General features: G+C 43.9%; 1 protein-coding gene and 1 long non-coding RNA gene across 6 annotated transcripts in view; one reads left to right on the top strand and one right to left on the bottom strand.

The window, feature by feature from the left end:
* Nucleotides 1–24,913, top strand: part of UBAP2 (ubiquitin associated protein 2) — a 104,771-nt gene that overhangs the window by 20,880 nt on the left and 58,978 nt on the right. For all 5 annotated transcript variants that reach the window (XM_072993000.2, XM_078384172.1, XM_078384174.1 and 2 more), the window contains 3 exons: nt 15,602–15,741; nt 20,805–20,882; nt 23,980–24,090. In XM_072993000.2, coding sequence (XP_072849101.2) covers nt 15,643–15,741; nt 20,805–20,882; nt 23,980–24,090 — 288 coding nt within the window. In that variant the 5' untranslated portion in view covers nt 15,602–15,642. Of the gene's footprint in view, nt 1–15,601; nt 15,742–20,804; nt 20,883–23,979; nt 24,091–24,913 lie in introns of those variants that run through there.
* LOC144586266 (uncharacterized) lies at nt 19,911–20,898 on the bottom strand. The gene is made up of 2 exons (XR_013540997.1): nt 20,759–20,898; nt 19,911–19,973 (listed from the first exon to the last, which is right to left on the bottom strand). It is a non-coding gene; the product is annotated as an uncharacterized LOC144586266 (long non-coding RNA).

The raw sequence follows: 24,913 nt of genomic DNA, 5'->3' as shown, positions 1-24,913 counted from the left end.
CCCACCCTGTTTGACACTGGGCACTTCAGTGTGACTGATGGTGATGCTTAAGTACAGTGCAGGAAGTAATTTCCCCGAAGGATCAAGTGTAGCTGAGAGTTTCACCCTTGTCGGATTTGTTGTTGTTGGCTGGTGTGTTGTTATCAGTCCCATCCTATGGGCTTGGGGCAAGTGAGTGTATGTTAATTATCCAGCTAGATTGATGCCTGGCTACCAAAATCCGACTTGAATAAAAACATACTACAGAAGATTTCCAGAAGTACCTGCCAAGGACCTATCTCTGTGTAGCCTTGTGGGCACAGTATGGTAAGAGAAGGAATACAGTACTTGAGAGAATTACATTGCCAGCCCATGCTACCACTGGAGTGCAGTCTTGGAGTTCGTCTTTATCCTACCGAAGCCATAATGTGGGATCTGCAAGCGGAATTGCCTATTCCTGTGGGTTTGGTGGTCAATTTCTAGAGTTTTCAAAACTGCGTTGGCATTTTTATATTCTGATGTTATGTTGTACTGGTTCAAGGTATGCTTTGCTTCATATGCTGAATTACAGCATTCTTTTTTTTCCTTTAGTGCCTCTTTGTCTTTGTCAATCAAGTCTTAATGATCCCAAAACCTATTTTTCTTCTAAAAGCATCACTTACTTTAGAAGACTTAACCTTTTCCATATATTGACCCTGGGACCAGAATTTATTCTTTATGTGGAATATACAGTGGTGCCTCGCATAGCGAGGTTAATCCGTTCCGGATTAACCCTCGTTATGTGAAAACATCGCTGAACGGATCAAGGAAACCCATTGGAACGCATTAAACATCGTTTAATGCGTTTCAAATGGGCCCAAAACTCACCGTTCAGCGATGTTTTCCTGTGGCCGGCAGCCATTTTCGCGCCCTCCCCTCGCTTACCGAGGGCACGAAAATGCTGCGTGCGGCCATTTCGGGGCTTCCGGCGGCCATTTTAGAGCCGCCGAACAGCTGGTCCGCAGGTTGCAAAGCGAAGGTCGGTAAGCGAACCGCTTACCGACCATCGCAAAGCGATTTTCGGCCATCGGGGCCATCGGTATGCGATCGCATTTGCGATCGCTAAAACCCCTTCGCTATGCGGATTCGTCGTTCTACGGTGCGCTCGTTAAGCGAGGCACCACTGTATGTTTTGAAAGCTGAAAATCTAAATATATAACATGCAAAAAACTTTGTCTTATGATCTTATGGCAGTCTCCATAATGTGTTTCAATTCCGTTTTGGTATTGCTTTATGTCTTTCAAGACATTTTTCAGCATTGAGTTGGCTACGAGCTATCCTCCAGCCAGTTTGTGTCTAGCTAGCAGCAACTTTGGGTTACTGGGCAGCCAAATAAGGAAATGTGAATTAGAACATGGCTTTGGGGGAGGTACAGCAAACGTCAAGAAAATCAATGTGGTTAGTACCAAAAACAAAACGTTAAATCTAGCTGGACATTTTCTTTTCTGGCACTCAGATAGCCAACCTAAACTATGCAATGCCATTTCTCTGGTTTTTCTCTCAGATAGTACTGGGAATTATAGTTTTATTAGAATGCGGAATTGTGACTCTTCATGAACTTTGGTACTTCTGACAGAGCCGGTCACAGGCAATAGAATTACAGTGGTGCCCTGCATAGCGAGGTTAATCCGTTCCGGATTAACCTTCGCTATGACGAAACATCGCTAAACGGGACGGAAAAAGCCATTGAAACGCATTAAACTTATTTTAATGCGTTCCAGTGGCTTCTTTACTCACCGTTATGCGATGTTTCCTCATTGCGACGCCATTTTCGCGCCCTTGGTAAGCGAGGGCAGGGCGCGAAAATGGTTGCAGCGGCCATTTTTGGTTGCGCGGCAGCCATTTTGGAGCGGCTGAACAGGTGGTTGTCGGGCGTCGCAATGCGAAGATTGGTAAATGAAACGCTTACCGGTTTTCGCAATGCGATTTTCGCCCATGGGGCCATTGGTAAGTGATCGCATTAGCGATCCCAAAAAAGGGATCACTATGCGATTTCATCGTTATACGGTGCGCTCGTTAAGCGAGGCACCACTGTGCTTGGTCCCCTAGTTAAAAAATGGCTATGTGTATGTGCTTTTTATTTTTTACAAAGAGCATTAGGATGCATGTGACATTTTGTGAAAACCGTTTTAGCATTTCTGTGTCCGCTTATTTTAATAAGTTACATCACTGCTTCAAAGGTGAAGATTTCAGTCAAGTATCGTCATGGGTGCGTTATAGCCAATGACTTGTTCGCTTTATTTTTCTGCCTTTCAAGCTGTTACTTTTGAGTCAGACACAGTCCTGGGCTGGGTCGTTGGGTGTGTGTTCGTTTGTGATCCCCTGATTAACTTCTGATCTCTCAGCATGGCTATTTATAGCAGCTGCAGCCTCTCTGCTTCTATTCTAGGGAAATATTTGGAACTTGTTATGGAGGAGCGGAAGAGCAGTTTAGAAAGTTCAGGACGCTTACACCTTGAGGAGGAGGAAGAACATGCATGAATATATTTTTTCCTGTTGTCTCTCAGTAGCATGCAGTGTTTTCTTGCATCTGGCTCGCTTTGATTTAGTTCCTACTTTATAAGGTCTACTTTTAAAATAAAATCCTTGTCATTGAAATTGTAGCTTTTACACTGTGATCTCTTAGTGTGACTCAAAGCAGAACACTTAACTGGCTCTCTTGAAATTTGACGTGGCCTTGGTACATAACCAGTTTAGACCTCGGTTCAAATTGGACCTCTACCAACAGCTCCCAAAGGATCTTGGGGTCAATTCTTTCTTTTTCACTTCCCTGGATGGGAGTTCGATTTTCTAGCAGAGTTTCTGTACCAGTGAGTGAGACAAGACATGGTACAGTTTGCCCTGTACGGTCATAAGAAGGAAGGCTAGCAGGGGTGAAATACAGGTTCATTTACATGGCTCTTCTCTTCTAGCATTTTTAATCCTAGCTTTGATTCCTGCATAATATCAAACCATGGTGTGAACGTTAAACATGAGGTCTGTCTCCTTTCCTTGCAGATGCTAGAAGTCTCCCTGGTTTCTTGTTTAACACGCACTGTGGTTTGCCCTGAACAGCTTGAATCAACAAACTGTGGTTTGCATTAAAGAGGGTGTGGGAGGGCATCCTCTGTGAGCCTCCCTCCTGTAATATTAAACCACGGTTCATCGGTGCATGGAGTAGGAAGGAACTAAAATGTCACTTTATTAGTCACCATAGATATTTTCAACACAATGTCTCAGAAACCAGTGTGGCAGTGACCTACATAGCGGGGGGGGGGGGGAATCCAGTGTCTCAAGCAAATGATCCAAGCTGCATGCTTGGCAAAGGAGAGCATTCCCTTCCCCGCTCTTTCCTCCACAACTCAGTGGTTTTCAGACCCCTTGCCAGTCTTTTATTTTATTTATTTATTTATTTTTGTCTGCTAGGACACCTTTCTACAAATCCATGGAAAAGGATTCTCAGGAGGTTCCAGGTTTGAAGGTGGCTGTCCAAGCCAACCTTGCCCAGGAAGAAAATAAGCCGCCAAAGATGAAAAAACTCAATCACAGTTTTCTTTCTAAAAGGAAGGGGGGAAAAAAAACCGAGGGCCAGGACGGAGCAGGGAGACCATCTGATGAATGAACATTTGGCTTCTTCGTGGGTGTCTCTAGACTGTAAGCGTGTGCGCTGTCTTCTGGGGAAATGTGTAAAAATGAGCTGAATCAGGCTGTTTGTCAGTTTCTGAAGCCATTGTGGGGAGAAACAAAGAGCCCACGGGCGTTACTGGGGCAGACTGGCATTCCAATGACCCTGATTTTAAATCCACTGTTCGCCTCTCCTAAGTAGCAATGGAGAAACAGAAAGAAAAACTCAGAATTGACAGATCTTAGAAATAATCCTTCCTTTCCTACTGCAGAGTCATTGACTGAATCATTGAAGTCTTTCGGCCACAGCAAGACTTACATTCAGATCCAGTTAAAAGAAGAAAGGTGCGGGACAGAGAAGATGGAAACAGAGAGAATAGGAAATTCCCCTGCATGTTCCTTTTAAGAATGAATCAAAAACATTTGTGCTCTTTGCTGTTTTAAAGTCCTTCCTTTCCTTCCTGATGGCTGCCTTAAGAAACTGCTGGGGGGCTTTCCGCTGGCAGTTGGGAAGAAGATGGGGGAGATGAAAAAGAGATTGTATTCTTGAAGGCTTTCATGGCCAGGATCTGATGGTTGTTGTGGGTTCTTCGGGCTCCTTGGCCGTGTTCTGAGGGTTGTTCTTCCTAACGTTTCGCCAGTCTCTGTGGCTGGTATCTTCAGAAGACAGGAGCTAGAACTTTGCCTGTGTTCTGGTGTACTGTGTGGGATTGTTGAGCTTTTGTAGCTGTGGGACCAGGTTTTTGTTCTTTACAGGAGATTGAGTGTTTCCTGTGATCAGGCTGTTTTTTGTTATGGGTGTTTTGTTGTGATAAGGGGAAACATGACGACTATGATTGAAGGTTTTTGTTGGCTAATCTTTTGCACGCATTGATCACCAGTCCTTGTGGCTGGATAGAGTTCATTGACCTTTTGACAGGCTGTTTTTTTCCAGTGCTGGGAGCCAAGGAAAAAGAGATTGCTGGCTGGACAGCTCAGTGGGTTAGGTAAGTGACTGTGGAGCCAGAGGTTGGGAGCTTGATTCCCCAATTGTGCCTCCCTGTGAGTAGAGCCAGCCTGTGTGGCCTTAGGCAACCTGCACAGTCCCAGAGTGCCCCCCCCCCCGGAAAAGAACAGTAAGCTACTTCTTGGTATTCTCTACCTGAAATGGAGCAAAGGGAGAGAGAGGCGTCTTCACATCCCTAGGAGAGGGCTGGCTTTCAAGTCCTGTTGGAATATGGCCTGTGGTGCTCTTGAAAAGGGCTTTGTTGACTCTTAATTGACTTCTGACACTTGGAAATCAAGGCAGAGAGTCCACTGAAAACAAAGGTCATCACTGGTTTGCTCCTTCAATATAAGTATTGTTTGATTAATTGTTAGTTCTGTCATTCATTTGGAGCTTTATGGGCTGCCATTAAGTTGATGGTTTTTATGTTGCAGTGGCTGGTTTTGGAAATGACTCCTGACATTGTTTCCTAAGAGCTGAGTCAGTAGCTAATAAAATGTCCACTTTAAACATTTTCTCCTATATCTATAAATATTTCCCCGCTTTGGCTGGGATAAGGTTGGAATGAAGAAAATGGGCCATTTGTAATTTAAAAAAACACATGTATAGTTTGTTAAAAATGAGGCTTTGTGTTTGCATTGATGCTCAGACATGAAACGTATCCAGAGGTCTTGGACAGTTCTCTTAGCCGTACCAAACTTGCAGAGTTGATGAGGAAGTGAAATGGAGGAACCCCATGTATCTGAGTCTGCGCTTTTAGGACAGAGGAAATGCACTTCTCCTGGAAGTGGCCTTAGGGCATAGTCTTCTGCCCCCCAACATCTCTCAAAATATTTTCTTTACTAATATCATCTCCCTCAAGCCTCCCTGATCATTTAAGTTCTTCCTAATCCATCCCTAGTAATTTTGAGTCCTGTATCATCTTTTGATGCCTATCGTTGTTGTTGTTGTTGTTGTTTAGTTGTTAAGTCATGTCTGACTCTTCATGACCCCATGGACCAGAGCATGCCTCCTGTCTTCCACTGCCTCCTTGAGTTGGGTCAAATTCATGTTGGTCGCTTCGATGACACTTCCAACCATCTCATCCTCTGTCGTCCCCTTCTCCTCTTGCCTTCACACTTTCCCAACATCAGCGTCTTTTCCAGGGAGTCTTCTCTTCTCATCAGATGGCCAAAGTCTTGGAGCCTCAGCTTCAGGATCTGTCCTTCCAGTGAGCACTCAGGGTTGATTTCCTTCAAAATGGATAGGTTTGTTCTCCTTGCAGTCCAGGGGTCTCTCAAGAGTCTCCTCCAGCACCACAATTCAAAAGCATCAATTCTTTGGCAGTCAACCTTCTTTATGGTCCAGCTCTCACTTCCATGCATCACTACTTGAAAGGTAAAGGTAAAGGATCCCCTTGACCATTTTTGTCCAGTCGTGTTCGACTCTAGTGGGGCGGTGCTCATCCCCGTTTCCAAGCCATAGAGCCAGCGTTTTGTCCAAAGACAATCTTCCGTGGTCACATGGTCAGTGCGACTTAGACACGGAACGCTGTTACCTTCCCACCGAGGTGGTCCCTATTAATCTACTTGCATTTGCATGCTTTCGAACCGCTAGGTTGGCGGCAGCTGGGACAAGTGACGGGCGCTCACTCCGTCGCGTGGATTCGATCTTACGACTGCTTGGTCTTCTGACCCTGCAGCACAGGCTTCTGTGGTTTAGCCCACAGCGCCACCACGTCCCTTCTGCTTGAAAAACCATAGCCTATTTAAGCTAATGTCAATTTGTTCATTCTCAGATAAGGGATTGTTTTCTCTGCAAAGTTTAACCACGTGTGTGAGGATAAATAAAAAAAGTGTGCATATTCTTTCTGATCATTCTGAAATTTTGGGAGCTAAAACACAGGCTGTGGTAGGTTCTCCATGTTTTTCATCTCATCTCCTTAATTTTCAACCCCTTGCTTCTGATATTTTTTTTTAAAAGTGTATTTAAGTCTAAAGGAAATATCCAGTGAAGCAAATTTGATTAGCTTAAATGAATAATAATGAGACTTTCAACTTAGATTTTAAAAAGAATCTTACAAGCTATGTTAATTTTTCTATTATTCACTGATGGTTTGCCAGTTCTCTTCCCCCCACGCCCCAAAAATTGGATATAAAAAACCAGTAACCTTTTCCTTCCTGTAGCAATCAGACAATTGGCCTTCATGTTAAAATAGTCGGTGTGCTTTAGCAGACTTGGAGTTTTAATGATAGGCTTTTGATCTTCCACCCAGAGGAAGGAAGCTTTTATAAAAAATGGCATAGCGAGGCGTACAAATTGCTAGCCTCTGACACGTAGTTGTAAAAGAATTAGAGATGCCATAATAGTCAGGTTGCTTCTGTTTTTTTAAGTTCTCATTCAGACGGATCTTTTCCTTAGTGTATACAGTGGTGCCCCGCTTAACGATTACCCCGTATAATGACAAATCTGCTTCACGACAATGTTTTTGCGATCACAAAACAATGTTTTAATGGAGTTTTTTTGCTTAGTGACGATTGGTTCCCTGCTTCGGGAACTGATTTTTCGCTTTACAACAATTTTCCAACAGCTGATTGTCGGGTTTCAGAATGGCCGCCACTGTGCAAAATGGCCCCCCGCTGTTTTTAGGACTGATTTTTTGCTCTACAGGGACCGGAAAATGGCCACCCTATGGAGGATCTTCGCTGGACGATTAGGTGTTTCGCCCATTGGAATGCATTAACTGGGTTTTAATGCGTTTCAGTGGGTTTTTAAAAAATTTCCTTCGACGACAATTTCGCTCTACAGCGATTTTGCTGGAACGAATTAACGTCATCAAGCGAGGCACCACTGTACTTCCTTATTTCCGGCTGGACATGGAACTGGGAATCTTCCCCAGCTGGTTTCTAAGTTCTTATAACGATGTGGTACAAGCAAACCTGGAATCTCCACGTTCCAGTCTCTGGGAAAGTGCGAAAGGTCTAGCTCAGTGAGGGTGAACCTTTTTGAGCCTGAGTGCCAAAAGTGCAACACAAAATCAACTTATTTATTTCAAAGTGCCAGCGCTGTAATTAAAACCCAAATGCTGAGATTTTAGCTTAGAAAAAACAACTGCTCCTGCACTGCAAGGGTTAAATGCTTGTGTTTTCCCCCTATGGGCGGTATTAACAAAGAGATACTTCCTGGTCCTCCAATCCCCCATTGGGCTAGGTCATTGCACCCCTCCGCTGGACCACGGCACCAGCAGAGGGGAGTGCCAAAATCTGTGATCAGAGGACAGGTGAGTATTTCTCGATGGCAACTTATGGCTCGCGTGCCCACAGAGAGGGCTCTGTGTGCCAGCTGTGGCACGCGTGCCATAGGCTCACCATCACTGCTCTACCCTTGTGTCTCTGTCCTTTGGTGGTGTTGGAATGGATTCCTTTATTTCAGTTTTCTCCTGCCTGCTCACATGCACACCACCCTCCCCGTAAATCTGAGAAGAGTGGGGAAAGGACTGAACTACTTCAAGCTGCTGCTGCTGGCTGGCTAGCAGGAGGATCTCGGTTGCTAGGGTCTTGGGTTGGTTGAGCCATTTGACAAGCAGACTGATTCAGAAGTGGGGTCCTACCTGGATGTGAGCTTTAAGGGAACATTTTTAGTTGTGAGTTCTAACGCCAACTAAATGGCGGGGGCAAAGATGAAGAGGACACAGGGAGACGTGTGAAGCTGCCAGACACAGAGTCTGGGCCCTTGGCTTATCTAGCTCGGAGAGTAAATACTGGCTTGCCTTATCCTTATATGCAACGGTGAGGAACCACAAAATTATTCTCCTGCCTCAATAAGAGAGCAAGAGCAGATTTGACGCACACTGTGCAAAATTGTGCCGATACCGTATTTGCCGGCATACAAGATGACTTTTTGGGCCCAAAAAACATGCCTCCAAGTGGGTGGGTCGTCTTGTACACCGGGTGCACTGAATGATGCGGGGCCGCACTGGCCGGGGAGGCATGCAGTCTGTCTGGATGGAGGGAGGGAAGCACAGCCTGCCATGCCTGAGCGGCCAGAGCCTGCCGCGGGCTGCCCGCCGCCCCGCCCCGTGCCACTGAGCCAGCTGCACGCTCACTCGCCCGCCACCTGAATGTTTCCCTTTTCCTCTTCCTCCTCCTGCCGCCGCCCACTCAGCCTCTTCCGCTCTTCCTCGCCCTTTGCTGCCATGCCTGAGCTGGCGCTGGGCTGCCCGCTGCCCCGCGCTGCTGAGCCAGCCGCGTGCTCGCTCGCCTGCCACCCACCCATTTCCCCTCTTTCTCCTCCTGTTGGGGGGGTCGTCTTATACGGCTGGTCGCCTTGTGCGCCGGCAAATACGGTAATTTTAATTCACCTTCTGCAAAAAAAGCTGTGGTTTCTGCTTTGTTGTATGGACTTCTAAGGATAAGAAGCTTCAGAGGTTTGTTCCCCTCCTTTTAAACAGCCTCTGTGTGTGCGCGTGCACACACACTTTTTTAAAACAAATAGGACACCCGTTTCTCAGGCGACAGTTGGAGAAAACTGTCTTGCTCTTGGTGAAAAAAATCCTGCTCCTTGTCTCACTTTCACTTGGAAATTTGGGCTGTCAGAGATGATGAATTTTTTTTTAATTGAGTCGTCAGCTCAGGAGAACTTAAAACACTAAGGATGAAGAATTTAGAGAGCATTTTTTCACATCCCGTGTCAAACCCAGCCATACATACTCTGAGTGGGACTCTGTAAATTTGGTCCACTCCTTCCCTCGCCTGTTGCTGGCCACTTTTTGATGGGAGACGGCAGGAGGGGGCGTTTTGATGCTGAGCGCATGCTCTACAGCAGAGGAAGTTGTCGAATGTCAGGAGAGAGTAGAAAGATACAGTGGTGCCCGCATTATGACGTTAATTCGTTCCAGCGAAATCGCTGTAGAACTAAAACGTCGTAATGTGAAAATAAAAAGCCCATTGAAACGCATTAAAACCCCTTCAGTGCGTTCCAATGGGCTGGAAACTCAATGTCCAGCGAAGATCCTCCATAGGGCGACCATTTTCGGTGCCTGTGCAGTGAGGAATCCCTCCCAGAAAACAGCAGGGAGCCATTTTATTTACCCGGTGGCCGTTTTGAAACTGCCGATCAGCTGGAGGAAAATCGTCGTTTTGCGAAGAATCAGTTCCCGAAGCAGGGAACCGATCATCACAAAGCAAAAAAAAAAACCCCATTCAGACCATCATTTTGCGATCACAATTGCAATCGCAAAAAGATCGTCATAATGTGGTTTCGTCATAATGCAGGGCAATCGTAAAGCGAGGCACCACTGTATAGGGGCTTGCAGGGTTCGATCCACAGCCCCCCAACTGCATGTCTCCACCATACCCAGGGACATATGTAAAATGCATTCCCCCCCCCCCCTTTTTGTACTAAGAGTGGTGGAAGGAAATTTCCTATATGTGGTTATCCGCAGCCCTTGTGTCTACCCAAGGTCAAATATCAAGAGCAATTTAAGTTTCTTTTGCTGGTTAGTGCACAAATGATTCAGTAGACTTTTCTGTATACATCTTGAAGTCTGTCTCCCCCCCCCCCATTAGATCTTGCATTCAGAAATGTAATGCCTGAATTTGACATCCTGGCCATCTCCATGGCAACAGGCTTGTCAGATTTGATTAACCTGCTGGAATCTGAGTGAAGGGGGTGGGAAGGGACAGATTAAAGAAGAAAGGAGCTGTAGTGTTAGAACCTGCTTTTTAAGTAATAAACATTATTATCAGTCTTGGGAGTCAGTCATAAGCAGTGTTCTAGATCAGACCTTTTCCACTACCAGAAAGACCAAAAAAAATGAACTTTTAGAAGCCCACACAGCAAGAAAGCTAGCAATTGTATTTGAAGCTGCCCTGTTAGAGGGTTGCAAACCAGAAGCATGAAATGCATGGAACCTGCAGGGAAGAAACGATACGGACAAGAAACTTGACTCTCTGCAGCCCTCGTTGTGCTTCTTGTGTTTCAGAAAGCCCGTCTCTCGGACGGGCAGCCGAGCAGCCCTTGCAGCATTGCTGTTGTTTGCTGAGGCTCGCTTCGAGGCCTTCTGCTTGCTCTCCGGGTAGTTTTCCAAAAAGTTTCCTTTGGTTTATGGGACTGTTTGACATTATGAAAACAGCACGTTAGGCTCTTACGGTGTGGTGGTGACCTCTTCAGTGATATGGGCAAGTCTTTGGGTCCGGATCTGAGTCTTTAGTACCAAATCTTGAGGCCCTTTTAAAAACAAGTTTTTTTCCCCCAGAAAAAGGGAAGGGTGGGTGGCTTCTGAGTTGCAAGTCAAATCTGAATCATTGGGGGGAAAAACACGCCCCATCTTGAGTTGAGTCCAAGACGAGTCACTGGTGTAATTTAAGTCTGGCTTGATGGCAAGTTTCATGACTTGAGTCCTATCTATGATCTTGCGGATGATCGTGAGCAGAGAAATTCATTGTACTCCACATGTCGTAGCTTGGCCTGTATTTTGAGCTGTGATCTTTCTTTGTTGTTTAGTCGTTAAGTCGTGTCCGACTCTTCATGACCCCATGGACCAGAGCACGCCAGGCCCTCCTGTCTTCCACTGCCTCCTGGAGTTGGGTCAAATTCATGTTGATCGCTTCGGTGACCCTGTCCAACCATCTCATCCTCTGTCGTCCCCTTCTCCTCTTGCCCTCACACTTTCCCAACATCAGCGTCTTTTCCAGGGAGTCTTCTCTTCTCATCAGATGGCCAGAGCATTGGAGCCTCAGCTTCAGGATCTGTCCTTCCAGTGAGCACTCAGGGTTGATTTCCTTCAGAATGGATTGGTTTGTTCTCCTTGCAGTCCAGGAGACTCTCAAGAGCCTCCTACAGCACCACAGTTCAAAAGCATCAATTCTTCGGCGGTCATCCTTCTTTCTACCCATGCATGATTTGTACTTGACATACTTGGGCACCCTGTGGCAGCCTCCTTTTGTTGCTCTCACAGCTTATGATCTGAGCAACTTTATCTGAAGAAGGGCGAAATCCAGATTGTGGAAGAGTCAAGGGGTAAAGATTGCTTCGCTTAGTCTCCAGAAGCGGGGAAGACTTTGCTTATTCAAATCTCCAGTAGGAGACTATGTGGGCCAATGAAATCCCAACCATAACACCCCCCCCAATTAGGGGTTCTGAGGTTTTGTGAGGTACTGTCCCACATACTTTTACACACCACCGAGTTCAAGGACTAGAAGCTTTGTCAATCTTCGTTGTTATGCGATTTCGTTGTAAAATGAAGCGCTCGTCTTGCGAGGCACCACTGTATTTATGTGGGACAAATCTTTTTTGTTGAATTGAAAAAGCATAAGAATCTTTCTGAACGAGACCAAAGGCATATTCGTCTGCCCTGTAGTGTGTATGTTATCCACTGTGATGCCTTTGTGAAGTCTACAAAACAGGACATGGGGACAAGAGTATGTTTTTGCTCTTGAATATTTGAAGGAGTGCTTTTAGTTTGGAAACTTACATAAATTAGCAGGTATGATGAGTCATAAACGTCTTTCATTATTCTAAAAAAAGAAAAACTCTTAAGGAGAAAGGTTTCTTCTGTTTATACCTCTAAATGGAAGTCTGTTCCCATACTTTTTCAAAAACCAAGAATGCAAGCAAGGGGCATTGCTGATAAATACATTTTATGCTCTAAATGATTGAGAACAGATGTCTCAAAAGGATAGTTGGCTTCTGAGTCAGAGGGGCTCTGTTCCAGACAGGTACTTTAGCACTCTTGATGGAGGAACATTGCTTTTATCTTGCAGGAAAGCCAGAACGTTTGCTGTGATCTCTACAGGCTAAGCAAATTGGATACATTTTGCAAATATTTTGCTATTTGCAATAGTTTTCAAATTGCTGGGAAGGTCTGCAGTATATCTTGTTTAAAATCAGTGATGGATCCATGGAAAAGGCATCTCTATTTAAGCAGCTTTTAAAAGAACAATATTGGTAGTACTGTTTCTTTGTTTTAATGCACATGGTGAAATCATGTCAAAATTGTTGGGTGCAGTGGGTTTCTTCATGGCAGTCTATTACAGGAAGAGCAATGGAGAATCTGGTGGTAGTTTAAAGTTGTACTTAACATAGGTTTTCCTAAGTGACCATCATGATGATGGTAGTGATTGTGGGCTTCTACCCTGTTTCTCCTAAAACAAGACCTAACCTGAAAATAAGCCCTAGTAGGATTTTTCAGGATGCTTGTCATAGAAGCCCTACCCCCAAAATAAGCCCCATTTAAGTGAAACCCCGCCCTTCACCCTTGGGCAGCAACCTGAAGAAGGTGACACAACTGTATGTGAATAAATGTAGATAGTTGCACGTGGAAAAAATTAAAGCATCCCTTGAAAATAAGTCTGAATGCGGGGGTTTTTTTGGAGCAAAAATTAATATAAGACCCTGTCTTATTTTGGGGGAAACAGGGCAACAGTACACACCAGGAAGTGATGATTGATTGAAGTCTCTCTCTTTTTTTTAAATCTTCATTTACGCTGTGAAAACCTGAGCCTTCTTCACCTGTCACAACACAACAAAATGTACATAGGTTTTGTGTTGATTTCTTCACAGAACCCCCATCCCTGAAGTTCTTTGACAGTGTAGGTCTATTTATACTTCATCTGCATCTTCGTCTTATTTTCTAAGGTACTTTTTGTGTGTGGGTGGCGAAAGGAGAGTGACAACTGGATGGGCAAAAGTAAAGCGTAGCTAGCATAGAAGGCAAGATGGCTTTGTTCAGGCTGTTTCGTAAAGAGTCCAGTCTTCTGTGTTGCAATGGTTATTGTGATCAGTTTGTGATGTAGGTGTCAGTTTTCCACTTAACTATGCAAACGTTCTTGGAAGTGTTGTATGTGTTTCAGCTACTCAGGGGGAAAGAGTCTTTCCATATTGCTTTGAAGGTTTTAGTTGCTGGGTACAGCTTGGTCAGTAAAAACTGAATTTGTCAATAGATGAAAGAGGAGGTTAAAATGCCAGCTGAGTCTGCACCGGTCAGCAATGAAATGCTAGATGACTGGCGTAAGAACACTGGGAGGCTGCTTCAGGTGGCAAAAATTACTTTGGATTTCCATGTGCCTGAGTCTGCTGGAAATTACAGCTCCCTCCCTTCTTATACACTGATTTTTTACCTAAGCAATTGTAATAGACAGAAGGTTTTCCAACTGCTAAAGCCTTTTATGTTTTACGCACCTGGTGGCAGTTGTTTGTATCACGCAGAAGGAGAACTTTGTAGCTCGCTGGCACAGCGAGATGCTGGCACAGCGAGACGCTGTGTTTACAGAACATCACTGTTAGCTATGTGAAGGCCCGAGGGGGAAAAAAACTGGAAAATCAGAGAAGCAGCCAGAGTTTGCTCCATTTTATAAAATAAGGACAGAATTCAAATTTTTCCATTTTTCTGGAAGGATTGGAAAATTGAGAGGGGATGTTAAAACAATACTCTGATAATACATTTTCTCTTTGGAGATGAGTAAAGTGTTTTAAAAGGTGAGTTTTACTCTCTGAAAATAGCAGGTTCTTTGTAAGTAGGTTGGATTCCTACAAGGAGATCTGCAAGCAGGATCTGAAGGCCTTAGGAATGGACCTCAACAGATGGGAAACCTTGACCTCTCTGAGCATTCAGCCTGGAGGCAGGCGGTGCATCACGGCCTCTCCCAATTTGAAGAGACCTTAGTCCAGCAGGCCGAGGCAAAGGAAGTCACAAAAGCAGCAAAATCAGGGAGCTGGACAGGGGACAGATTGCATTTGTCTCCAGTGTGATAGGGATTGTGTTACTCTCTAATTGGCCTCCTCAGCCACGCTAAATGCTGTTCCAAGTCCTCCATACAGAGCACGTTACCATAGTCTCTCGAGACTAAAGGATGCCTAATCTAATCATAAGTAGGAAACTGTATAGAATTAGATAATTAATAGTATTGTGTATGCTTCATATACTCATATCCAAAATGCACTGCTCTCTGTAGTGGGCGCTGTCGTTTTCATGTATGAAGCATACGGGATTGGCTTTAGTTGCTTATGGATGTGGCAACCTTTGTTCTAATTTGTTTTGTTCTGCTCAGGTAATACATTCTCACAAAATTTGTGGTTTCTGTTCTTATTTTTTGGCTCGTTTCTCCTCCTGGGGCAAACCCTAAAATACAGGTCCTTAGCAGAGATGGGAACAAACTGCTGGTTCATTGTGCCAGTTTGTATACCGACTGAACAGGGCTTGATGGTTTCAGCCTTGCCTCCACCAGCAGCTGCCCACTCATAGGCAGCTGCTGGAGGAGGTGGGTCAGAGAAGCCGAGACACTGCTTCTGAGTGGGTGCTGGCTGGCAGAGGCAGGGCTGGAAACCGCCAAACACCTGTTCAGCTGCTATACAAGCCACCATGAAACCAGTGGCTTGTGCCTATTTCTAGTCCTTATATGTCATTTAGTGGTAACATTTTTTACAGCCCTGGGTTTCTTGGAAAAATGTTCACAGTTCTGCTAGCCGTTTTGTGATAGTAGAACCTGGAGTCGTCCGATGAAACTAAAGGGTGAACTAATTAGGCAAGTTAAAAGAAAGGACTTCTCCAGAAAACTCATACTAAAAATGTGAAGTTCGTTGCCACAAAACCTAGGAGTGTGTGTCAGTGCAGATGGTTTTAAGTGTGATGGTCTTGGAGGTTAAGCCTATCCGTGGGCACCAATCCAGAAGGCTGAATGCAGTGCGGGGATGGTATTTCATGTTTTAAAAAATGAAAGTGGGAGATTCCTCAGTTCTCAGCTAAAGTATCTTTCTTCATCTTGGCCCAGCCAGCCTGCCCTTCTTTAAAAAAAAAAAGTTATTGTTCCCTTTTGGGTCAGTTCTGCTTTGAGAAATAAAGAAATATAATAAATAGTAATAAAAATTCAGCTTCCATTTGTGCTAAAATAAAGTGTCACATGGATGTCCTTCATCCGTCAGTTCTCAGTTCAGTAGTTCTTCTTTCTGTGCATCAGCTGTGCTTCTTCCTTGTCCTAGATGCAACGCCTAACAGTTGGTGTTTCCCTCTCTTTTCAGATTTTCTATTTTGTACATACATTGTTTTGTATATACTGTATATGATGACGTCGGTGGGCAGTGAACGTCCTCGGGGCGCTCGAGACAAAGTGCAGATTTCGACCGCGCAGCTGACACAACCACAGAAACCAGTCGTACAGGTAAGGACCCGTGCGTCTTCATCCCGCACAATTACTCCATGAAAGGCAAGAATTAACGAAGGCCAAGCAATCATCCTGGAAAGCTACCTTGCTATTACTTCGTGGGTCATGTACACAACTCCAGGAGGCAGTGGGAGACAGGAGGCCTGGTGTGCTCTGGTCCATGGGGTCACGAAGAGTCGAACACGACATAACGACTAAACAACAACAACATGTACACAATCACACTCATCTAGGGATGTTCCGAGCATTTGGACGAGGGCGGCTCGAAAGACGAGCAGTTTTGTTCAAATGCTCACAAACACCTTTGAACCTGAAGGTGCACTTTTGCTTACCTTGCGGTTGGAAAAGGTGGTGAGCCCATAATAACAGCAGGCTCTCTGGAAAGCCCCGGCAGAGTGTGGAGGGCTGGCTGTACCTTTTTCTCAGCCAAAGGTAAGTTGCTTGGCTGAGGAAATAGCAGGAGCTTGCGTTCTGAGCATCTGTGAGCCTTTTGTAAGCACGCAAAGGGTACGACTCACAAAGGACTTCAGCTTTCATAACCATTGAGTTCCGTTGCTGACAGATGCTCCTATGCCTTATCATGACACGGTCCTGTGTCCCCAAGAATAAAAATTACCGTATTTTTCCGTGTATAAGACGCCCCCATGTATAAGACGCACTCCACTTTTTAAATCCAAAATTAAGTGGGGCTTAGCAAGTGCAAGGGGAAAGGGATCAAAGTGCTGCAGAATTGCTTTGATCCCTGCTTTCCCCTCCACTTGTTTTTGTACTCTTCTCAGCTTACTTCCATGTATAAAACTACTCTCAATTTTTAGTCTAAAGTTTTTAGACAAAAGTATAGTCTTATACATGGAAAAATATGGTAATTCACATGCGGCAGGGCCCCAACAGTGTCACGTACAAATTATTTGTTCACCGTCAGGACATTTCAGCTCTCCCCCCCCCCCCCCCCCCGTGTCAAAGTGATGACTGTAGGATAAATGATTTGAAAGGGAGGGAGCTGTATCCATTAATGACAGTGTGCATCTGGAGGCTTAAACCGTGTTAATAACTTGGTTTTTGCCACAGTGTTATGTATAACAGAAGAAGTTTTCTTTGGGAAAAATGAACTCCGTACAACCTCCTTTAACCAGAGGTCAGAACTTGTTGCTTTAGCACTTCAGAGATTTAAGCTTAATGGCTGCAGAATGAAAAAGAGATATTTTGCATTAGCTAATTATTCCATGTTACACTAGTGTTTATATAATCAACATTTTGAAAATGTATTAACAGTGTGACACAGTTGTCTCCTTCTGTGTCAAATTGTACTTGGTTGCTAAGCCATGTATACTGAGAAATCTTTGATGGTGTTACAAGCCTATTTGTTTTTGTTATGCATGCTAAAAATTGCCATGAGTGAAGTTAACTGTAAGTGAGCATCTAACCACTTGTGCTGCTATGTATGTCCCGAAAATTAGATAGCATTTCCAAAATCTTTCTGATCGTCATACCAAAAAGTATAAAATAACAAGGTTTAGATGTATTATCAGTCTCTGCATTTGCCGTTAACACTTTCAGGTTTGTGTTTCCCTGTGTAGGTTGCACTCCCTTTTGGCCTTTTTAAAAACAATTCAGATCCTCAGTCTTCACAGCTCAACAGACTATATAACAAACAGCCTTGAGGGTGGCTTGTATTTCACCTTGGGGTAAAGAAAGTCCTTTGAAGAGACAGTAGCGTGACTCGGCTTGACTAACGTTGCCGAGAAATTGTGTGATCCATGCAGGAGGATGTGAATAGCAAGATCAAGCTCCTGTCCCATAGTGCATGTCTGGGGTGTGTGTGTGTGCTTTGAGGTCAGTCCCTGTGTGACAGTCCAGTGTACCTTTACTGAGCAACCAGTCCAGTAGCTATGGAAGTCCCTTGAGCAGCAATGAATAACTAACCAGCAGTTGCTTTTGTGACCTTAAAGGCAGGTGCTAAACAGAAAAAAAGTCTTTTTTTTCAGTGTGTGCCATTGGTAATCACACAGTTCTTTTCAGCACCGGTTTATTTAACTTTTGGCAGGTATTGATGCTTCAGTTTCTCTCTTGAGTTGGAGGGGAGGCTTTGAGACAAAGCCAGCTAGCTTCCCAAATATCGGTCTTTCTAGTGCAGGGCACAGCCTTCTGCAAAAAGGAAGCAGGTGAACTGAAAAATAAGCTTTTAAAGTCAACTGCTCCTTGGAATTATAGAAGAGTTAGCCGTGTGAGTCTGTGCAAGCCTTATAGCTGAGAACAAAAATGTAAAAACAAAACAAAACACCACACAAACAAACCCACAAAAATTGCCACCACATTGTTGTCTTTTTAAAAACTTTTTATTTTCTTTTGTGATCCAGTATTTGCCTATAATACTGGATCACTGGAGGAATTAAGGAAACTTGAACTGCTGAAGGTGGTAGCTGGGTTCAGAATTAGATACAGGTACCTTCCGCTGGTTTGGCACGGTTCATTTATGGCCGAACAGCTGATCTGTTGTTCAGGCTCTCACCTGGAGGCAGCGCCCAACTTCCCTGCTCCTCCTACTCTGGGAGCTGCTCCTGCGTGGGCACCTGCTGAATGGCGCGGGGACACTAACCGCAGAGCAGCCGGGTGGCCAATCAATGAAGTGTTTCAGAACCAGCCATCTATACCCGTCTCTACTCGGTGTTACTGGCAGAATACAAAGTGGAAGGGTTCCATCTTGACACTGGCGTGGGGTGGTGGTCCTTTCCACCCCAGGCACAGAACTATCGGGGGGGGGGGGGGGAGAGAGCAAAGCTCTTCCTTCCAGTAGCAGTCCATACATGCAGTAGAATTGGCTCCGTTATTTCAGATTATAGGTTAAGGATATGACTTTTGAGGGCATCCCTCCACAGTTAAGGGAAGCCCCTGTAAATTAAAAAGCAAACAAGGTGCAAGAAGCAGAATTTTCCACATCAGCCCCTGGTCTGCAGAGTAACGTTTGTTTGCCCTGAGTTCTTCACATAGAATAGACTTTAAATGTTCCCTCCTCAACCTCAGCTCTAAACTAAGGCAACCCAGTTATTTTTTTTCTGAATAAATAATCTGTACTCATGCAAAAGGAAGTCATAGTCACCAGACATTCTTCAGAAACATGCGTCCAGAAGGACGCTGTGGTTCATCTATGACACCAAACCGTGTCTTCATTGGGGAATAAAATCTGGGCTGTTGTGCCGTCCAGGTCCTTTTTGCTTTAGATACTTCATGATCTGGCCAAGCCTCGGTTCTCTATTTCATCAAGATTACGTATTCTCTCTTTAAAATTCATTTACAGTCCTTTCTTAAAAAATTAGCCCACATCATGTTCATGCTTTAAGAAACAAAAGTTTATTCTCTGAATAATATTGCTTAAATCTCATGCTTCCAAATCTGCTTACTTGATGATGCCTTCGTAAATGGTGCCTCCGTCTCATTTTCAGAGAGCCTTTTTCGGCCACAGCAATCTCTGAAGCCACAGTTCTCCAGTAGGACTCCTGTACTCTTTTTAAAGAACGCCTACTCCCACCAAGGTCTACCCGTGTCACTCGTGCGAGCCAGGAGGTGAGGCTGAGGAGCCTAACGCCGAAGGAGGCCCGGAAGGAAAAGACAAGAAATCGGGCCTTCTCGGCGGTGGCTCCTCGCCTCTGGAACAACCTACCTCCTGAGATTCACTGGGCTTCCTCGCTGGGTATCTTTAAGAATCAACTAAAGACATGGATGTTTCGGCAGGCCTTTCCTCCAGACAATTCCTGATGTTTCTTTTCTTTCTTTTTCTTTTGCTTCTTCCACTCGATGTCTGGCTTTTATTATTTAAATTGTTTATATATTTTTATTGTACTTTTATGGTTGTTAGCCGCCTAGAGTGGTCCTGACCCGATCAGATAGGCAGGATATCAATAAAATAAATAAATAAATAAGATGGGGAAAGTATCGGTCAATAATCAGTTTTGTGAGTGAATCAAAGAGACTTTCAGCATATAACTCTGGCTTGCAGCTATGTTGAGGAACTTCTGAACTCTATATTTCCTAGGATGTTTTAGAAGAAGATTGTGTAATGTCTCTATTGGAAGAACTGTTCTAAGTCAGAACACCGCTGGTGGTTTTCTGACATCTCCCTAAAATCTGGAGTTGTGGGCTGTTGGAATGGAAAGGAGGTTGGAAAGGTCTTATTTTTTTGTTTTGGTTCTGGAGTTCAGAATAAAGCAGGAAACGTTGGAGACTGGTTTGGCCTATGTGAGCGAAGGAAGGAAAGTGAGCCGTCCTCACAGGCGTCAAAAGAAGAAGGAGGCGGAGAATGTGCTGTGGGAGAATTAATAAAGCTAGATGATGAAGAAGGGGGCGCTAATAAAGCTATAGAGGTGTTCCTAGCGGAAAGGACGAGAGACTGGGGGGAGGAGTCGGGAGATTGGAGATGGGATGAGGTTATAAAAGAGGAGAGAGGAGAGAGGGGAACAGAGGGAGAAAAAGAGGAGAAAGGCACTCAAACGAGAGAGACAGGAGCAGAGAGAGAAAGAATTGCGACTCTGGTTAAGAACTTCCCAAACCTGATGAGAGAAGACGGCTTGCTACCTCTGCCTAAAGAGTTGAGCCAGACGGGAGGTCGTGAGTCCAAAGAGGGATGGAAACCGGGAGGGGGTATGGCTTCTCGCCCTACGATGGACAAGGCAACCCCTGGTGGTGTCAGCCCTTTCCTCCCCAGATTAGAGGGGTCGACCGTGGTCCATCCCTGTTGCAGGACTACCTGCTCAGTTCTGACTGCGTCGGTTGCGAGCCCGAACGCAATCACTCGTTTTGGGGTGAGGAAACAGTGAAAAGTAAAGATGTTATGCCTGGGACAAAGCCCAAGAAGTACAACTTGTTAACTGATGAAGAGTTGCCGGACCCATTCGGTCCAGAGTTATCTGATGTTAAAGTTAATAAAACCAATCCGTTTTTGACTGTTACATCGACTCCTGCCATTATTCCCGCCGAATCCCTTGGTCCGCCCTCTTCAGGAAAAGAACCCAATCACAGCCTACAATTATGTTATTTTTTATATTTGATATGTTTGTCCTTCTCAGGCAACAGCAGAACAAATTCGCCTTGCCCAGATGATCTACGATAAGAACGACGCGGACTTTGAGGATAAAGTGAAGCAGGCATGTTTCTTTCCTTGTGGGACAGAGGGTTGGGTTTCATGGCTTGATGGGATGGCAAGGTTATGACATATTGCAGCCATAGAACTGAGCTAAGAAGACATAGTTAGTTAGTTAGTTAGTTAGTTAGTTAGTTAGTTAGTTAGTTAGTTAGTTAGTTAGTTAGTTAGTTTATTTATTTATTTATTTATCTATTTATTTATTTATTTATTTATTTATTCGATTTTTACCCTGCCCCTCTAGACAATGTCTACTCGGGGCGGCTTACATCAGTTAAAACAAGTTAAAAACATATAAAATACATTTATACTAATTGGTTCTAAAACAAAAGGTTTCCAAGATGGTGGTATACAAAAAAGGAAAGAAAGGGAAAAAAAAGATAGAGAAAGAGAAAAGGAAAATAACTTAATTGACTGGGAGGGTAGGCCTGTTTAAACAACCAAGTTTTTAATTGGCTTTTGAAAGTTGCATCTGTTGCTTCTTAATTCCATGTTCCGTCTAGTCCATTTGCTTGCTGAACTTTGAACACTAGTTGTTTATTTCCCCTGCACCACCCCCCCCCCCCCCCCAGTCATGAAGAAACTAATTTAAAATAAAATACGATTGCCTGGGGTTTTTGGAAAGCCAAATTTTGTGTTTGGCTTTGTGTGAACTGTGCTCTGAAAATAATGGGCAGCTGGTGACCTTCATTTTTCTTGTTGCTTTCTGCCCTTCTGTTGTTCTAGCCTTTTTGGAATTAAATTGGAGTCAAACATTGTACGTACCTTGGCTTTACCAAAGCCAATGAGATATTCTTGCTTGTTCCCATTCCCCTTCCCTCTCTACCAAATGTATTTTAGAGTTTGATTCAAGCTACAATGCTAACAAGAAAATTTTCAGCCCTGCACGCATATTGTAGACACAGGAAATGTTTATCACTTCTGTAAAATGCTGTTGGCTCCTCATTTGCCTTCTGGTCAGTACTGTCCAGGGTTACTGTCAAATAAGCATGCCTATGATTACAACCCCTAGATTTCTCAAAAGAAAGCGAATGACGTATGTATCTGTCAAGTCTGAGGATCGCTTGAAGGACATCAGTCCAAAAATTTGAAGATTCAAATGTTTCACTAAGAATTCTTGGAAAGCAAATGTTAAAATGAGGCAATGGAGCAAATATTAAAATGTGGAGAAGTTCTATGCCTGGCATGTCCCAAGCTGCAAGATTAGAAAACAAAGGCAAATCATTGTCTTCAAACTCTGAAAACATGCTGCCCACAGCAGGAAGAGTGTTTCAGGAGGCAGTGGATGGTTTTCTATCTATCTCCAAAAATATTTCTTAAAAAAATCAACAAGCAGATGAAAAAGTAGAAGCAGAAGCAGCAGTTTTCTTGGGATCTTTCCCCAGTATTTATAGCCTACACACCAGTGCTTTCCAACCTTTTTGAATCATGATCCTCTCTTTTTAATAGCCAAGTGACCTAGAACACTGCGCTGGCACGTTTGCATAAGAAGGCATTTTTAATGGGGTAAAGTCATTCCTTCTCAGAAAACAGAGGCTTCCTTCTCTCCCCCCCCCCCCGGCCCCCGGGCCTTTTTCTCATCCATTGATCCAACATACCTCTTAATTTTCAGCCACATTAGGCAAGGCTCTGCTTCTCTCTCGTTTGACTTGCGCCCCCCCCCAATGTGTGGGGTTCTCTTGTGACCCAGAACCAAAAGGGGCTGAAAAGTACCAATGCTTGGAGGGAGACAAGAGTGCAATACCTTATTGGAAACTTTGCAATACACATACCTGATGACTTTAATTTCCTGCTCTGAAAGGTCAAGGAAGAATTTTTTTACAAGGGCTGCAACCGCATGTAAGGTGACCTAATACCCTCATTAGGATCACGACCCCCCAGGTTGGGAAATATTGCTTTACATTGTTTGAACTTCTCCTGTAGCTTCATCAGCTTTCCTTTTAATGATCTTTGTGGGAATTTTATCTCAGTTAAGAGACAGAACAAAGACATTAATTATTCCTACGCTGTCTCTCTCTTTTCTTTATTTGGCCCATTTTCCCTTTTTTTCAGGTTGAAGAGTTTTACTACCCTTAAAAGTTCATCGCTAGTATCAAGTGAAACAAAAAAAGCTACTAATTAGCATAAATCTGTCATAACTTTTAATTAGGATGCCAACTTTGAGGAGATTTGGGGCTTTAGAAAACGTATTACTTGGAAGGAACTTAAAACAAGATGAATTAAAAAAAAAAACACTATGTCAGTCCTTTGAGCAGCCGGTGGCTAGTACCGAATGCCCCATTAGGTGCTTATGAGGATACATCACTGAATAGAAAGAAGATGCTGAGCTGTAAAATTATATATCTATTAATGCAAAACTTTTAAAAGTTGTTGATTAACGATACCTTGTATTGTTTCATAACTAAGCAAATAAGCCCTTGTTTCAGTATTTTGAACTGGGCTTTCTAGTGTGAGATGCTGCCGTTATTACCACGTTTCCAAACAAATGTGACCCACCACCACAAGGGAGTATCCTGCTTCCCATTACAATCAAAGAGATACTTCTAGTTTTTAATTATTGTACAGTGCTGGGAAAGAAAAAAAAACCCGGACATTCAGCATCCCAAGGAAATCCATCGTGATGTTTCAGCTCACGGAAAACCTAGGCTTTTTTGTTCAGTCTTTTCCAATTTCACATTATCCTGAAGTAAAAAACAAATAATGCAGCTGGCGCTTGTGCCTTTTGTATGGGCCTCTCATAGGCAGCTAGTTAGCCACTTTATGAATAAAAAAGTTGGACCAGATAAGGCTGTGTTCTGTTCCAGCATCCGCCTCCATAGTTCCGTATAAATGTCCCTAGTTCTTTTTGGTTCTATAGCTCCTTATTACTCTTCATAGTTCCATAAATCCAGCATTCTTCTTCTGTGTGTGCATGTGCGTGTTTGTGTGTGCGGCGCGCGTGCGCACACATACACACACCCATCTACATTCACCTCTGTCCTTCTAGTTCATATTCTTGGTTCCTGCTTAAACTCCTAAAGGTTAACCAAATCGTTCTAACAAGCATCTTTTCTTTCATGTATTTTTCTAACAAGCTTCTTGTATTTCATGTGTTTTTTTAGCTTATGGAAGTGACTGGGAAGAATCAGGATGACTGCATAGTGGCTCTACACGACTGTAACGGGGACGTGAACAGAGCGATCAATATCTTGCTGGAAGGAAGCTCAGACACAGTAAGGATGCAAATTTGCCCCCTGGCTAAAATCCTCAAAAGATGTCTTGTTTGGAGATGTGGTATATGATACTTCCTTCTTTTTTTTAAAAAAAAAAGTATCTTTGGCCAAGGCAAGAAAAACATGCAGATTCCTACATAGTGCTTCTGGGGAGCCAGGCCTGTCAGTCAACTCTCATCTGTCTCATCTGCAAGAAAGGCACTAATCCTTGTGGGCCTCTTCCTGCCTAGGATTGATGTGAGAGCTGCTCTTGAGTGCCATTAATTGCATCATATACAGTACATTCTAGCAGCTGAATTCTGCAGAGATGCATTTTACTCTGTGGTTATTCTAGGGCAGCCTTCTTCAGCTTAGTACCCTCCAAATGTTTTGATTTCCCTTTGTCCCTAACCATTGAAGATGCTGGCAGGGCTGATGAGAAGTATAATAAAAAATAAATAAATCTTGAGAACACATAATTGAGGAAGGCCTATTCCAGAGTGTCAAGCATTGGAAGGGGTTTCAGGGGAATGCTGCCGAAATCAGGGTCACTCCTGATTTCTGATGCACTTTCCTTCTAAGAAACCTGATACCATCGCTTGCTTTTGGAGACCCTGAAGTCTCAAAGGCTCAGTGAAATAAATTGTAGATCTCCTGTAGAGTGAACTAGCTCAGAATCTATTAGTTTATGTGCCCCTTAGAGGTGGCCTAGATTTGTTTACCTGGGATTGAGCCGTTTGTAATGTGAGAACTATCCTACCTCTGTCCTGCAAGGGATGGATTGAGGTATTTCAGAAGAGCTTAATTGCTCCAGCATAACATTGTCCTTCTCTTAAAAATACGT

Source organism: Pogona vitticeps, chromosome 2 (assembly GCF_051106095.1).
Source record: "Pogona vitticeps strain Pit_001003342236 chromosome 2, PviZW2.1, whole genome shotgun sequence".
NCBI lineage: Eukaryota > Metazoa > Chordata > Lepidosauria > Squamata > Agamidae > Pogona > Pogona vitticeps.
This window is presented reverse-complemented; position numbering and strand designations above follow the sequence as displayed.